The 18,116-nt window shown below is 36.0% G+C and overlaps 1 protein-coding gene and 1 long non-coding RNA gene across 2 annotated transcripts in view; one reads left to right on the top strand and one right to left on the bottom strand.

The window, feature by feature from the left end:
* Window positions 1–555: 555 nt before the first annotated feature.
* On the top strand, window positions 556–1,768 carry LOC147400124 (uncharacterized). Its single transcript, XR_015179188.1, has 3 exons — window positions 556–1,119; window positions 1,335–1,549; window positions 1,639–1,768. It is a non-coding gene; the product is annotated as an uncharacterized LOC147400124 (long non-coding RNA).
* A 2,529-nt stretch (window positions 1,769–4,297) lies between these two features.
* The window catches only part of LOC147400125 (putative WRKY transcription factor 20), a 33,213-nt gene continuing 19,394 nt past the window's right edge, over window positions 4,298–18,116 (bottom strand). The window contains exons 2-3 of the mRNA XM_086446588.1: window positions 5,804–6,087; window positions 4,298–4,987 (exon numbers count right to left, since the gene is read on the bottom strand). Coding sequence (XP_086302714.1) covers window positions 4,552–4,987; window positions 5,804–6,087 — 720 coding nt within the window. The 3' untranslated portion in view covers window positions 4,298–4,551. The remainder of the gene's footprint in view (window positions 4,988–5,803; window positions 6,088–18,116) is intronic.

Here is an 18,116-nt window from a genome sequence, read left to right on the forward strand (position 1 = left end):
CTGTGTTAGATTTGTCTATGTCAAATGCTTGAGTTGGTCTGTGACGAGATTTGTTTCTATCCTTCCCAAAAATTTGGGGTCGACTCTTTGTTTTTCTATAATTTTGTTTTTAACAAAAATAAATGGGAATTATTTTTATTACAAGAAACCACACAGATTACTCGAATATGCACAAGTGGAATGTCTGTGGATAAAGACTATGATGTTCTCAATTAATAGAATTTTTGAAAAAAGAAGATTGTGAAATCAAATATGCCACCATTTGCACTCCACAAACTTCACTCAAAAATCCTCTTTGCACTTAGTGTATGATTGCACTCAGAAAAGAAAAAAAAAAACAGATGAGATAGCTGGGCCAAAAGCACAGATTGTTCAAGAGGAAGAGAGAGAGAAAGGCAGAGTTGGTCTTCAAGTGTACTGGAAATTTATTACTATGGCATATAAAAGAGCTCTCATGCCATTGATATTGTTATCACAGATTCTCTTTCAGATTCTCTTTCAGATTCTTCAGATTGGGAGCAATTATTGGATGGTTGATGAGAAAAGATCTATTTTCCTCCAACTGCAGCTTTTAATTCCTGTGGTTGATGAGAAACTACTGCATGTTCTCATGTAGGTAATTATGGTTAGTTCACATCCCTCTACCGTACTACAAATACAGCACTGCTTAGTATTTTGATGTTAAGTTGTTTTGGTTTGAATTTCTTTTATAATGGTACAAGAGTAACTGGTTGCTACTCATCCACAAGGACAAGTTACATTAACTCATATCCTGATTCCTGAGCATTCTCACATTGACTTATGTACTGAATTTTTTTTGGGTTTGTGACATATAACTAAATATGATGTCATCCTTCTCTTTGATTTGGTGATGATTTTCTTGGCTGAAATTATTTGGAGAGGAATCTGAAACAGATAGTGAAGAGTCGGATGTTAGTGGATCTGATGGGGATGACACATCTTGGATCTCATGGTTCTGTAATCTTCGAGGGAATGAATTCTTCTGTGAAGTTGATGATGATTACATCCAAGACGATTTCAATCTTTGCAACTTAAGTGGTCAAGTCCCTTACTATGATTATGCACTTGATTTGATTTTGGATGTTGAGTCCTCTCATGGTATGCATTGTTCTTTCTTTTGGTTCAAATGCTTTCTTATGGCTAGATTATTGTTATTTAATACATGATACTAATTGGAGTGACTGTAGAATTATGTATGCTTTGGCTGTTGATCGCATTAGCTCTAATGTTCCGCTACATTGTGAAGCACTATGAGCGATTGACCCACTGAAAGAACATTAATCTATTTTTTTTCTTTCTCTTTTGTTTTATAGGCATTGCGAGATTAGCGGTGACATATGGACTTAATTTGAACATGTTACAAGCCAGAGTCATATGGAATCTTTGCAATGTTGAGAACAGAATTATATCTGTGGAGAGAATACTTCAGTACACAGGTATCCCAAGTGAACCTCCTCTTGTTATAGAAGCAAATAGGCCAGACAGTCGTTGGCCATCAAATGGAGAAGTTGATATTTGTGATCTGCAGGTACTATGTGTTCTATGTCAAACATAAGCAATGCTCACTTGTACACATGACTCCTAGTCATATCGAATCTCTATGCCACATGTATGTAGGTCCGTTATGCCCCACACATGCCACTTGTCTTACGGGGTCTCACGTGCAAGACGGGTATTGTTGGGAGAACGGGTAGTGGTAAATCAACTCTAATTCAGACACTCTTTCGCATTGTCGAACCCGCCGCTGCTGGTCAGATTCTGATAGATGGTATCAACATCTCCCCGATTTAGGAAGTAACCTCGACCCACTCAAAGAGTACACTAATGAACAGATGTGGGAGGTGGGTTTTCATTTATACGAATACTAAAAACTGTGTTGAACTTTAACTTGCACAAAGGTTTCACCAATAGGATACTCTTCTACATAGATGCTATTACATGAGGGTTCAGTTCGGTCAAAATAATATGATGATTGCTCACGGCCAATTTGCACCCATTATGCACATCCATCATATCTGCTTCATCAATGATGCTATTTACATCTTACATTAGCTTAAGTTGCTGAAACAAATCGCTCTGTTGTTTTAGGCTCTGGATAGGTGCCAACTTGGAGACGAAGTTAGGAAGAAGGAGGCGAAGCTTGATTCTACAGGTTTTTTCCTTCTGATGTTTGCTAATATCTAATTTGCAGAAGCTGAAGCACGATTTCAGATCTCTACAGAAGGTGTTACTGATGTAAAGGACTGATCCATGAGAATCTAACACTAACACTGCTCCATTCTTCCAACGGTTCCTCGAGACACTTGGCTATTATACTGCTATGTTCGAGTCGATTGATCTGGCACTCCCGAGGGATCACAAGGTGCGGATCAATGTTGAGCAGCACTGCCTGGCCCGAGACGTCGTCAATATCATAGCGTGCGAGGGGGCCGAGAGAATTGAACGACACGAGCTTCATGGGAAGTGGAGGTCTAGGTTGACAATGGCTGGGTTTACTCCTTATCCATTGAGCTCAGTGGTCAATGGCACCATCAAGACTCTGTTGGAGAACTACTACAACAAATATAGCCTTGAAGAAAGAGATGGAGCGCTCTATCTTGGCTGGATGAACAGGGAGTTGGTTGCATGTAGTGCATGGAGATGAAGATCAGAAGCTGATTAATGCTTGTTTTTCGGGGTCGAGGGACATTGAACAAGTAAAAAAAAAAATTGTAATCTAATTATAGCTTTCGTTACTAATTATAACCATGGGCAGCAATTGGTTGCTGAGATTGTGTATATTTGTGTAGCTCTTTTCCTAAAGGGGCCATATCTTAAAAGCTTCAAACTTCGAAAATTTGGTGTAAAACCTCGAAATCTTGAAATGAAGGAGAATGGTTCTCTGGTTTATAATTCCTAGTCATATTTTATTTCTTGGATGAACAATATTCATTAACAAGGGTACAACAACAGACTGGGAAACATGTTTAGATAGAATGTTTTAAAACTTAGTAGATAAAATAGCAGAGAAAGCAAAATAAGGAGGTGCGAATGAGGTTTTTTTCCTGTGTGTAGCAACTTCGAGGCAGTGAGATAATAACCTATTAAGAATTGAACTATGAATTAGCAAAGGAGCTCCTCTTTGCTATGCTGGTCATAAATTTCACACATTTTGAAGCAGGATTCTATGTAGAGGAACTACTTATGTGATGTTCTTCTTTCATCATTTTTCTTGATAGTAATTAAGTGAATAAGCAATTATAGTTCTCCTTCATGTTTTTAAATAATTAATTTCATTTCAACATCAGATGGCTAAGAAGATACGTGTTCAATATGATGTGTGGTTTATGATGCATCATCAGGTTTTTAATTAAGGAGAATCTTGAAGTGCTTTGGTTTTAAAAGCATGTAACAGATAAAATTCTTTCAAGGGGAATATTTGCTTAACCATTACAATCAATGTGTGGGTCCATTGCACTATCTAAGAAGGAAATTACAATGAAAAATGGTTATAGTTAGTGGGATTGATTTTGCTTATATTCTAATTATTTCAAGATTCTATTATGCTTGGAGGAACCTGGTTGTAATAATGCCTACATTCAGTTTAAGTGGAGTCCATTTCTGATGATGAACTTTGTCATTTTTTATCATTAAGAATAGCAGGAGTCAAAGAACTAAAGAGAAAATAGAACCTGATAGGTTTAAGTACTAGGGCTTGTTTGAATTGGCCTAAAAAATAATGTTTAAAAAAAAAAAAAAAACTACCAATTAGAAAGAAAAAAAAAATCTGCTTTAGCACCTATTTTTTGGTACATTATGACAATCCATCTCAACTCTCTATGTCCAATAGGGTGACTTATCCATATCTTGAAACTGGAATCTGAATGGTTTGGAACTTCTTTCCAATTTTGTTTTTCAACTGATGTGTTATAGTGAATGCAGCATGAAATACTACCTAGATCTTTAAATAAGAATGACAGCTTAAAGCCTCAAAAGACTTAATATGCCCCTCGTATCAATTTTAAGCAGAGACCTTTGAGTAATACAACTTCAAAGACTGGCAGGCATGCATCCAGCTACAAAGCATCCAACGGTGTGTGCTCGCGTGTGAGACAGTTAAACATCCTTAAGTTTAGGTGGTGTCTGCAATTTGGGGGAGCAACAATCATGAAGAATAGCTAGGAAAGGACAAATATAACATTCGTTGTATCAACTTTATCCAAAGTAAAATGGGGAGGTACAGAATTGTATTTGTTTATCCTTGATCGTATTGATTTCAGAAATTTTTGTACAAAAATCTTCTACTTACAGATGTAAATGCACAATAATATACAGCTTTTAGACAAGGAAGAAAGCGCAAAACAGTGCTCATAAATAGGAAACCACGATGCATACACTTTCAACAAGAAAATTTTGCCTATCTTGATGAACGTATTTTATTTTATTTTTTCCAGTACCCATTGGAATAGCTTATAGACCTGTATTAATCATCCCATATCCCGCCGATTAGGTTTAGGGGAATGATTTAAAGATGAGAGTCTAGTCTGGAAGCTAAAGATTCCGTCCCCCATTTTCCTTGGATCCACGCAGATCTACACTGTTATTTAAACCGCCACAATATGTTGAAACTGGGGTTGCTTGAATCACCTTACTGCAGCCATGGCTGGCAATGTGGGATTGGCCTCGGGCAGGTTCCACATTTGGTGCTTGCTGCTTCTCATTGGATCTATTTTCAGGACTTGAACTGATACCAACCCCAAGACTAAGGCTAATTGGGTTGTTTTCTTCTGATCTAGTCCTCGACAAAACGTTTGTAACTGTGACATAAATTGTACGTCCTGCTGTGTCATGGCTACTAGTATTTACAGCAGGCACATCATGATTATGTTTTCCCTCGTATGTGGTTATAACTTTTTTCAGATCATGTGACGCCCTTTCCACATGTTTCCTAACTGGGCATCCGACATTTGTGCATTTATAGTAACTCCTACACAATAAGAGATCATGTTAAGAAATCATCATAAACCTAGAAAAACAGAATAAAAGGAGCAATCCTACCCAAAATACGGTGGATGTATCTCTTAGGGTAAACTTACAATGCTGTGCAAGGGGAACGAGTGCAGCCTCTCTTCTTTCTTTTGCCTTTTTTTATTTTTTTTTTTTTTTTGTTTTTTTTCTTTTCTGAGTGCAATCATACACTAAGTGCAAAGAGGTTTTTGAGTGAAGTTTGTGGAGTGCAAATGGTGGCATATTTGATTTCACAATCTTCTTTTTTCAAAAATTCTATTAATTGAGAACATCATAGTCTTTATCCACAGACATTCCACTTGTGCATATTCGAGTAATCTGTGTGGTTTCTTGTAATAAAAATAATTCCCATTTATTTTGTTTAAAAACAAAATTATAGAAAAACAAAGAGTCGACCCCAAATTTTTGGGAAGGATAGAAACAAATCTCGTCACAGACCAACTCAAGCATTTGACATAGACAAATCTAACACAGTGTGCTTACTTCTTAAAGTTTTTGACCAATGACTGATTAAGGTTTGGATCTCATGGAAGCCTTAATGGATAATAATAATCTATTTCATTTTATTTAAATGACTCGGTGTGAAATCAGTCACAATCAGAGCACTAATGATCGTCCATAGTCTGTATAGTGGAAGAAAAAAGCCAAATGTGCACCTTGAAATTTCATAAAATCGATTGGGTGGGTATAGAAACTAAAGGTGGGAAACAAACCCAAAATAAATAAGATAATTTTCTCTGCAACTGTATGTCTTGTAGACTATGTAATCACATACCTAGGATTAGGGTTCCTTTTCACCACTTTCTGCCCATATTTGCGCCAGCGGTACCCATCATCCAAGACGGTGATGTGAGTTTGAAGAGGAAGAAGAAGACAAAGATGGAGATCGATTTGTGCTGAAACGAGGTTAGAAACGAAGAAGTGGAAGAAGAAGACGAAGATGGAGAACTCTCTGTCGAAGAGGAAGAGAGTGAAGAAGAAGACGAAGATGTCGTTCGATCTGTCGAAGACGAAGAGGAAGAGAGTGAAGAAACGAAGACGAAGAAGATGCCGTTCGATCTGTCGAAGAGGAAGAGAGAGAGAGAAGAGAGAGAAGAAGACCAAGATGGATGGAGAAATCAGATCTGAAATTTTGTTTTTATTTTTTTATTTTGTTAACGGGGAGGTAGTTCTAAATTTAGAAACTTCATCGTTTTAAAATCAAATCGCGATCTGGACCGTCTATCAAGTGAATATCGAACGGCTGTCTTCGTGAGTCGCGATGTGAGTCGCAATATGAGTCTTAGGAACGCGACCCATATATATATATATATGGGTCCCGTTCAGCACCCTAAGTTTTACCACACACTTAACAAATGCGTTTCGTCCTATATGGGTTGAAGTTTCAGAATGGGCTGATTTTTTGTGAGAATGATCTTTATGGTGAGGAGATCTCCTCACCAAAAAAATCAGCTCATTCCAAAATTCAACCCCATCAAAAATGATTACAAAAACTGGACGGTCCACGATTTTTCAACTTGTAACATGGGGCTAAACATTTCGGAATGGGCTGATTTTTGGGGAGGATGATCTTCTAATCATAGAGATCATCCTCACCAAAAATCAGCCCATTCCAAAACTTCTAACCCATGTAGGACAAAAAACGTTTGTTAAAGTGTGGGGTAAAACTTAGGGTGCTGAACATTCCCTATCTATATATATATATATATATATATATATATATAGATATATATATATATAGGGTCCCGTTCGCCACCCTTATTTTACCACACCACTTTAACAAACGCGTTTGTCTTACATGGGTTAGAAGTTTCGGAATGAGCTGATTTTTGGTGAGGATGATCTCTAGGAGATCATCCTCACCAAAAATCAGCTCATTCCAAAACTTCTAACCCCATCAAAATTGATTTACAAAAAAATGGACGGTCCACGATTTTTCAACGTGTAAACATGGGGCAAAACATTTCGGAATGGGCTGATTTTTGGGGAGGATGATCTTCTAATCATAGAGATCATCCTCACCAAAAATCAGCTCATTCCAAAACTTCTAACCCATGTAGGACAAAAAACGTTTGTTAAAGTGTGTGGTAAAACTTAGGGTGCTGAACATTTCCCATATATATATATATATATATATATATATATAGATAGGGAAATGTTCAGCACCCTAAGTTTTACCACATATATATATATAGATAGATAGGGAAATGTTCAGCACCCTAAGTTTTACCACACACTTTAACAAACGTTTTTTGTCCTACATGGGTTAGAAGTTTTGGAATGGGCTGATTTTTGGTGAGGATGATCTCTATGATTAGAAGATCATCATCCCCAAAAATCAGCCCATTCCGAAATGTTTAGCCCCATGTTTACAAGTTGAAAAATCGTGGACCGTCCATTTTTTGTAAATCATTTTTGATGGGGTTAGAAGTTTTGGAATGAGCTGATTTTTGGTGAGGATGATCTCCTCACCATAGAGATCATCCTCACCAAAAATCAGCTCATTTCGAAACTTCTAACCCATGTAAGACAAAACGCGTTTGTTAAAGTGTGTGGTAAAACTTAGGGTGCCGAACGGGACCCTATAATATATATATATATGGGAAATGTTCAGCACCCTAAGTTTTACTACACACTTTAACAAACGTTTTTTGTCCTACATGGGTCAAAAGTTTTGGAATGGGCTGATTTTTGGTGAGGATGATCTCTATGATTAGAAGATCATCCTCCCCAAAAATCAGCCCATTCCGAAATGTTTAGCTCCATGTTTACAAGTTGAAAAATCATGGACCGTCCATTTTTTGTAAATCATTTTTGATGGGGTTAGAAGTTTTGGAATGATCTGATTTTTGGTGAGGATGATCTCCTCATCATAGAGATCATCCTCACCAAAAATCAGCCCATTCCGAAACTTCTAACCCATGTAGGACAAAACGCGTTTGTCAAAGTGTGTGGTAAAACTTAGGGTGCCGAACGGGACCCTATATATATATATATATATATATATATATGAACAGCGTTATTACGACCCCCTTTGCGACCCCCTTTGCGACACACCTTTTTGTCTTATATGGGAAAAAATGTTTGGAATGGGCTGATTTTTTGTGAGGATGATCTCTATGGTGAGGGGATCATCCTGGCAAAAAATCAGCCCATTCCAAAACTTCTAGACCGTCCGATTTTTGTTGAAAAATTATAGACCGTCCAATTTTTGTAAATCAATTTTGATGGGGTTAGAAGTTTTGGAATGGGATGATTTTTTGCCAGGATGATCCCATCACCATAGAGATCATCCTCACAAAAAATCAGCCCATTCCAAACATTTTTGCCCATATAAGACAAAAAGGTGTGTCGCAAAGGGGGTCGTAATAACGTGACCCTATATATATATATATGAACAGCGTTATTACGACCCCCTTTGCGACACACCTTTTTGTCTTATATGGGAAAAAATGTTTGGAATGGGCTGATTTTTTGTGAGGATGATCTCTATGGTGAGGGGATCATCCTGGCAAAAAATCAGCCCATTCCAAAACTTCTAGACCGTCCGATTTTTGTTGAAAAATTATAGACCGTCCAATTTTTGTAAATCAATTTTGATGGGGTTAGAAGTTTTGGAATGGGATGATTTTTTGCCAGGATGATCCCCTCACCATAGAGATCATCCTCACAAAAAATCAGCCCATTCCAAACATTTTTGCCCATATAAGACAAAAAGGTGTGTCGCAAAGGGGGTCGCAAAGGGGGTCGTAATAACGTGACCCTATATATATATATATATATATATATATATATATATATATATATTATATGAACAGCGTTCCTAAGACTCATATTGGGACTCACATTGCGACACACCGTTTTGTCTTATATGGGTAAAAATATTTGGAATGGGCTGATTTTTTGTGAGGATGATCTCTATGGTGAGGAGATCATCCTTGCCAAAAATCAGCTCATTATGAAACTTCTAGACCGTCCAATTTTTGTTGAAAAATTATAGACCGTCCAATTTTTGTAAATCAATTTTGATGGGGTTAGAAGTTTTGGAATGGGATGATTTTTTGCCAGGATGATCCCCTCATCACAGAGATCATCCTCGCAAAAAATCAGCTCATTCCAAACATTTTTGCCCATATAAGACAAAACGGTGTGTCGCAATGTGAGTCTCAATATGAGTCTTAGGAACGTGACCCTATATATATATATATATATATGGGTCAGGTTCAAACGACAACCATTTCAACACACATATAGACAACGCGTTTTGTCTTATATGGGCAAAAATGTTTGGAATGGGCTGATTTTTTGTGAGGATGATCTCTGTGGTGAGGAGATCATCCTTGCCAAAAATCAGCTCATTATGAAACTTCTAGACCGTCCAATTTTTGTTGATAAATTTTAAACCGTCCAATTTTTGTAAATCAATTTTGATGGGGTTAGAAATTTTGGAATGGGATGATTTTTTGCCAGGATGATCCCCTCATCACAGAGATCATCCTCACAAAAAATCAGCCCATTCCAAACATTTTTGCCCATATAAGACAAACACGTTGTCTATATGTGTGTCGCAATGTGTGTTGCAGGAACCCGACCCTATATATATAGGGTCACGTTATTACGACCCCCTTTGCGACCCCCTTTGCGACACACCTTTTTGTCTTATATGGGAAAAAATATTTGGAATGGGCTGATTTTTTGTGAGGATGATCTCTATGGTGAGGGGATCATCCTGGCAAAAAATCATCTCATTCCAAAACTTCTAACCCCATCAAAATTGATTTACAAAAATTGGACGGTCTATAATTTTTCAACAAAAATCGGACGGTCTAGAAGTTTTGGAATGGGCTGATTTTTTGCCAGGATGATCCCCTCACCATAGAGATCATCCTCACAAAAAATCAGCCCATTCCAAACATTTTTGCCCATATAAGACAAAAAGGTGTGTCGCAAAGGGGGTCGCAAAGGGGGTCGTAATAACGCTGTTCATATATATATATATATATATATATATATGAACATCGTTATTACGACCCCTATGACGACTCACATTGTGACACACCGTTTTGTCTTATATGGGCAAAAATGTTTGGAATGGGCTGATTTTTTGTGAGGATGATCTCTGTGATGAGGGGATCATCCTGGCAAAAAATCATCTCATTCCAAAACTTCTAACCCCATCAAAATTGATTTACAAAAATTATGGGAAATGTTCAACACCCTAAGCTTTACCCTACACTTTAACAACCGTGTTTTGTCCTACATGGGTTAGAAGTTTTGGAATGGGCTGATTTTTGGTGAGGATGATCTCTATGATTAGAAGATCATCCTCACCAAAAATCAGCCCATTCCAAAAATTTTGACCCCATGTTTACATGTTGAAAAATCGTGAACCGTCAATTTTTTGTAAACCATTTTTGATAGGGTTAGAAGTTTTGAAATGAGCTGATTTTTGGAGAGGATGATCTCCATGGTGAGGAGATCATCCTCTTCAAAAATCAGCTCATTTCAAAACTTCTAACCCATGTAGGACAAAACACGTTTGTTAAAGTATAGGGTAAAGCTTAGGGTGGGGAACGGGACCCTATATATATATATGGGTCCCGTTCAGCAACAAACATTTTGACAAACATTTTGGCAAAACATTTTTCAAAACATGGGTTAGAGGTTTTGTAATGGGCTGATTTTTGGTGAAGATGATCTCTATGGTGAGGAGATCATCCTCACCAAAAATCAGCCAATTCCAAAACTTCTAGCCCCAGTTTACAAGTTGAAAAATCGTGGACCGTCCATTTTTTGTGAACCATTTTTTATGGGGTTAAAAGTTTTGGAATGGGCTGATTTTTGGTGATGATGATCTCCTCACTGTAGAGATCATCCTCACCAAAAATCAGCCCATTCCAAAACCTCTAACCCATGTTTTGAAAAATGTTTTGCCAGAATGTTTGTTGCTGAACATTTCCCTATATATATATATGGGGGACGGTTGAGCAGCCCTAAAGTTTGCTAAGTTTGGTGTCAAACATTTTTCAAAATATGGGTTAGAAGCTTTGGAATGAGCTGATTTTTTGTGAGGATGACCTCTATGATGAGGAGATCATCCTCACCAAAAATCAACCTATTCCAAAACTACTAACCCCATCAAAAGTGATTTACAAAAATTGGACGGTCCACGATTCTTCAACTTGTAAACTAGGGTTAGAAGTTTCAAAATGAGCTGATTTTTTGTGAGGATGATCTCTTCACCGTAGAGATCATCCTCCAAAACTTCTAACCCCATCAAAAGTTATTTACAAAAAATGTTTGGCACAAAACTTGGCAAACTTTAGGGCTGCCAAACCGCTCCCATAATCCGAGAAAGCCCTCGGTGGCAACTGGCTGAGCATAATCCGAGCAAACCCTCGGTAACATCTGGTTGAGCATAATCCAAGAAAGCCCTTGGTGGAAAATGGCTGAGCATAATCCAAGCAAACCCTCGGCGGCATGTGAGCATAATTCCGAGAAAACCCTTGATGGTCTGAGCACAATTTTGAGAAAACCCTCGATGGTATCTGGGCATAATTTCGAGAAAATCTTCGACGGTATCTGAGCATAATTCCGAGAAAACTCTCGGCGGTATTTGAGCATAATTTTGAGAAACCCTTAGTAGTATCTGAGCATAATTTCGAGAAAACCATCGGCAGTATCTGAGCATAATTCTAAGAAACCATCGGCGGTATCTGAGCATAATTCCGAGAAAACCCTCGGCGGCATCTGAGCATAATTCTGAGAAACCCTCGGTGGTATCTGAGCATAATTCCAAGAAACCTTCGACGGTATCTGAACATAATTCCGAGAAACTCTCAGCGGTTGAAATCGCTTCGACCCTCTTTTACTAAATAGTGGATAGGGGTCCGATTTGTAAATAGGGGACTTTTGAGAAATGGGAGTTGCCACCTAGTTTAGGTCTAGGAACAAAAATTAACTCCAAATGGATATGGGTCGATCCACGGATCAAAGAGATGGGTAAGGGGTCAGATCACGGGTTTCGAAAGGTGTTAAGCGCCGAACCCGCCTGATCGAAATGATCGATTTCTACTACGATCCAAAATCATCCTATGGTCAACATACAAAGACTACAGTCAAGGTTACAGTCCAATCATCATCATCAATTTATGTTGGGTTTGCTAAACAAATGCTAGGGCTAAAATCGCCCCAGTTATCGCATGATCATTTTTTGTACTCCACAAAATATGGAAGGGTTTGAAAAAGCCCTGATTAGCTTCATGATCTAAAGTCCATTAAAAAATTCCACCTGTAGGTACTTCCCAAATTGTCCAAAATAAAAACTGTCAAATTAGAACTTAGAGAATTTCTAAATTGAGAATCCGAAGTTCCCTAAATTAATATTCAAAAATATATGTTGAATTCTCAAATTAGAATTTTTAAAAATGGAACTTTCCTAAAATAGAAGTTTTCCAAAGATATCACAGTTTTGAATTAGAAACTTCTAAATCCATGAATTTTCTAAATATGAAATTGCAAAATCATCTAAATTAGAAATTGCTCAAATGTGAAATTCCTAAAATAGAAATTTATAAATATATTCCTTCCTTAAATAGAAAATTGTATAATTTTAATATCAGAAAATTTCAAATATCAATTTTCAAAACGAAATTATGAATGGGAATTTCTGAATTAAAAAATGTGGGTTTACCAAGGATCACAAATTTGGAAATTTATGAAATAACAAGATAAAAGTTCACAATACCATGCTTACCAAATTGTAGATCAATAAGTACCAATGCATACAAAATATTGGAGATCGACAAACACCAACGCATACAAAATTTTCAAACTCAAATTATTCTCAAAGCTCAAACGAATAAGCATCTAGGACCATCATGCTTAAATACAAGGATAATGTCATCACAAGTTCATAAAAAATGCATAAAAATAAAAATAAAATAAAGACAAAAACACAACAACTTCTTTCCTAATCCTATCAATATGCAAAAAAACACAAAAAATATATAAACAAAATATCCTTCTAATCCTACTAACATGCAAAGAATACAAATAAAAACAAAAAAATAAAATAAAAAAATAAAACATAAAAAAAAATAAAAATAAAAATGAACAAAAAATAAGCATAAAACCTAAACATTCTCCTCTTCCTATCAATATGAAAATAAATAAATAAATAAATAAATATAAAGAAACCCCTAACTCCTATTAATATACAAAAATGAATAAAGCATAAAAAAACCTATATATATATATATATATATATATATGTATGTATTGTTCTCATCAATATGCCAAGACAAATAAAAAAAATCATAGATAAATATATAAAAATATATATATTTTTCCTAACCCTATTGAGACACAAAACAAATAAAAATATAGAGAATAAAAACAAAAAAAAACTCTTCTAATCCTACCAATATGCAAAAATAATGAATAAAAAACGTAAACTAAATATTCTCCTACCCTATGATATACATAAAAAATAAAAAATAAAAAAATATCAAAATGCATAAAAAAATCTACTAATCCTATTGATATAAAAATAAAAGTACAAATTAAAAAATAAATAAATAAATAAAACTTACCTATAGAGAGGTGATAGAATCCGATTCCTTCAGGTACGACCTCCAAAGTTTGTGAGTATCTGCTGCCAAGAGACGAGGACGGAGAGATGCCAAGAGACGAGGACGGAGAGATAGATGTTCTAAGATGCACTGACACTATAACAGCAACTTGAAAGGTCTAAACAGAGAGGTGATGGTGCTTGGTGCAATGAAGGTAATAGCTGACTGCCTGTGACGTGAATGCAATGGGGGCATCCTAGTTCAGTCAAAACGTGGCTGTATTGGGGTTTTGAAGGAGGAAAAGAAGGAGTTGGTGGTGTTAGAACGTGAGAGAGAGGAGTCTGGGTTGCAGGTTTATGGAGATAATGGAGAGGGTAGCAAGAGGTCGTGAGAGTGGGGTGAGAGAGATGATAGGGACTGTGATGATGTCCTCTCTAAAACGTGGCTGGGTTGCAGAGATTTGGGCTGAAAATAATGTGAGAGAGATGAGTGAACTAGCTGCTGTCCTCTCTAAAAAATGGCTAGGTTGCAAAGACATAGGCTGAGAATGAAAAAGAAGGTGTTGGAGATGATGAAGGTGAACAGGGAGAGAGACATGTGTGAGCCAGCCCAAGGACGTTCTAGCCTCCAGGACGGTTTTTGTTTTTTTTTTTGAGAGGAGGAAGAAGAAGGAGACGTCCTTCTTTTTATAAAAAAAAACTTTCTGAATTTTTTTTCTTCTTTTACACGTCTTTCCCTATTTTTATATATTTATTTTTGGAGAATGATGGTGAGATGATTCTACGCTACTCGCACCACGATGGTGGTCCCTTGTTGTCGAGTTACGGTTGGTTAATTTAATTTTCATTCTATCGATTGGTTAATTTTTATTTTGAGTTTTTGTTTGTTGATTAATTTTTTTAATTTTAAGTTTTATTAATTGATTAGTTTTTATTTTGAGTTTGGCTAAAAAATTTAATTTGATTTTAACTTTAATTTAATTTTTAATTGGCCATTTGATTTATGTTTTATTTGGTTGATCGATTTTTAAAACTTTTTTTATTGCATTTAATTTGTTGATTACGTTTTAATTTTAATTTGATCGGTTGTTTGATTTTAATTTTAATTGTTTAATTATTTAATTTTTAATTGTTTAATTTTGAATTTGATTTTAATTGTTTAGTTTTGAATTAAATTTTAAATTTTAATTGTTTAATTGTTTAATATGATTTTAATTTTTATTAAATTAGATTTTAAATTAGATTTTGATTTTTATTACATTTTCTTAAGGATCAAGATCTCTAAGTTGAGTTTGGAGGTTGAGGGGCATTTCGATCATTTTTATGACTTTTCCTAAATGTCTCTGTTTTCGTCAGTTTGGGTCCTGTTAGACTCGAAATCATGTTCTGAGTGCAATGGAGGTACTTTCGAGGTCTTTCGGAGGTCCAAAATTTATGAGGGGTATTTTCGTTATTTTGTCGATTTTTGCGAATTTTTACAAATTTTAGCGTAAGGCTTCTTTCAGTCCCGACGTGATTATTTCTATGTTTCAAAGTCGTATTTTCCTAGCGTAGCGAGGTCTCTAAGTTATCAAACTGTGTAACGAACATAAGCGTACGTGTTTGCTAAATTGGATGTAATGTGTAGCGATTCTAAGCGTGCGTAAATTTATATGTCGAGTCGAAACGAGTAGGAGAGATGAAAAGAGTGAAAACGGAAGGAATCAGGGATAGTACTCACAAGCCTTCGAATTCTTTACGATCATCATTAGGAATTCACGGTAACTAGGTGACGAATTGTCAAATTAGGCATATGCAAAAATTGGGTGTCTACAGCGGTATCTAAGCATAATTTGGAGCAACCCTCGGCGGTATCTGAGCATAATTCCTAGAAAATCCTCGGCAGTATCCGAGCAAAATCCAAGATAGCCCTTGACGGCAACTGAGCAAAATCCAAGTTAACCCTTGGCGGCAACTGAGTAAAATCTAAAATAACCCTTGGTGGCATCTGGCAAAATTCAAGTTAGCCCTTGGCGACAATTGCGCAAAACTGACTGATGAATGAATGAATTTTGGGAAAGAATGAATGAATTTTGGGAAAGAATGAATGAATTTGAAGAAGAATGATTAAAATAAATCTGGATGAGATTGAAAATGAATCTGGAAAATAACGATTGAATCGGGAAACGAATAAATATATTTGGAAGAGAATGATCGAATCTAGAAATGAATGGATCTGAAAAAGGAAGAATGCCCTATCTCTTATTCTAGGTAAAAGGGTAATGAGTTAATCTCTAGGCACAACCAAATGTGAGATCATAAACGCTTCTGTTTGAACCTCGAAGTCTTTCAAAGTTTTATGAATTTTAACTTCTTTTTAACCTCAAGGGTTTAAAAAAAAAAGCTATTAAGAGGGTAACCTTAAATTAGGGGTTCCCATTATCTTTTATGATTAACATTGATTAGGCTTGAAATAAAAAATGCGCCTAGTTTGACAGGAAACATTGTATTGAACACATCTTGTAAAAAAACAAACAATGCCCCTAGTATAAGGGGGGAAACTACATATCAGAGAAGAAAGAAAATGCCCCTTGTATGAAGGTTTGAAATATTTGATTACCACAAGCGTAATAAAAATTCAACTTTTAATTTCGACCTTTTATATTGAAGATTTTGAGTAGGCTCAAGAAAGAACGAAATATTTCCTTTTGAGATTCATCGTAAAATCTACCATTTTCCCTCTTTGTTTACTTGGGGAAGCAAAAAAATTTAGATCAATCGTAGATAAGATATTTGTGATTTCTGAGTCTTTGCTTGGTTTAAGCTGGGTGTTGAACTTGATTATTCGGACTTCAAATGTTTCGACTCGAACCGCCTTTTAGCTTTTCAACTCCATGGAGATTTTCTTCTGTTTTTCTTTATTGCTCTAATTTTTTCCTAGATTGCCCTTTCAGGTTTTCAAACTAGCAAGCATGCTCTAGCTTTTGCCTAGATTGTTTTTTTTTTTTTTTTTCTGATTTTCGATATAGCGAGCTTTTTTCTTTACCCTGATTGTTGCCAAGGTCGTTATTTCGAATTTTCAACCTTGCGAGCTTGCCTTAATTTTTGTCTAAGTCGCCTTTTCGGATTTTCAACTTAGCAGGCTTTTTTCTTTACTCTAATTATTGCCAAGACCGTCATTTCAAATTTTTAACCTTACGAGTTTGCCTTAATTTTTGCCTAAGTCGTCCTTTCGGGTTTTCAACTTAGTAGTCCTCATTTTTTTTTCTTTTCTGAATTTCTGGAATTGCTGTCTGATCATGCTTTCTATCTTCCTTGACTTTTCGCATGGTACTTAGGAGGACTTTTATGGGTAGGCTTAGGACTGGGTATAAAAAGAAATGAATTCTAAGGCTCAAAAACCCGAATGCCCCTTGTGTGACATTTTCTCTTAAATTTTCTTTTCTTCTTTTTTTTTCTTTGAATTTTCTTTCCTATTTTGATAATATTTTCTTTCTTTTGAATTTTTTTCTGTGTTGGAGAATCTTTTTTTTTATTTTGATGTGGTCGGGCTTGAAGTAACTTCTCAGGTTACCTACGTACCCCAGACTTTTGGGATCAGACCAAAACGTAGTTCGAATTTTCCCTCCTTTGGGTTAGGTATTAAGGTTAAGAAAGAAAAAGATGTATATATATATATTTTTTGAAAATGTTGCAAAGGACTTGAGAAAAGATATATTGAACTGAGTAATAAGAGAATTGATTCGACTAAAGATGGCCTTCTTAAATGTAGTACCGTTTGATTTGATCAAGGTTGGTTAGTTCTGGTAATTCAATTCTATCTGGTCTTGAAGTCTGACAGCTTTTCTTGGTAATATTTCTTTGATGATGAACGGACCTCCTCAATTTGATTTGAACTTCCCTCTAGGGTCAAAGATAGGTGTCCGATTCTCTTTGAATACTAAATCCCTAACTTGTAAGTGACGGGCCTTGATTTTTTTGTCAAACGCATAGGCGACTCTTCTTAGATAAGCCTGCACGTGGTACAAAGCTTTTAGTCGTTTTTCTTCGATCAAATTTAATTCTTCATACCGTTGACGAACCCAATCTACTTCTGACAAATAATTTTTATCAAAATCTTGAGGTACATGATTTTCATTTCAACTAGCAAGACTTCTTCCATACCATACACTATAGAGTAAGGAGTGGTTCTAGTGATAGATCAAATTGAAGTATGATATGTCCATAGCGCGAATGGTAACTTCTCTAACCAATCTTGGTGTGATCGACACATTTTCTTGATGATTATCTTGAGATTTTTTATTATTGACTGTTTCAACCTTTCCATTAGTCTAAGAATGTGGGAAGATGATTTGTGATGTCGAATCCTGAACTTTGAACACTGAGTGATAACCTCGACTTTGAAGTATGACCCATTATCAGATATCAATTCCACTTCAACCGCTCCATAAGTCTGAGGAAGGTAGGGTAATGATTTGTGAGGTCGGATCTTAAACTTAGAACATAGGGTGATGACCTCGACTTTGAAGTGTGACAC

Source organism: Akebia trifoliata, chromosome 6, assembly GCF_017979445.1.
Source record: "Akebia trifoliata isolate Shusen 1 chromosome 6, ASM1797944v1, whole genome shotgun sequence".
NCBI lineage: Eukaryota > Viridiplantae > Streptophyta > Magnoliopsida > Ranunculales > Lardizabalaceae > Akebia > Akebia trifoliata.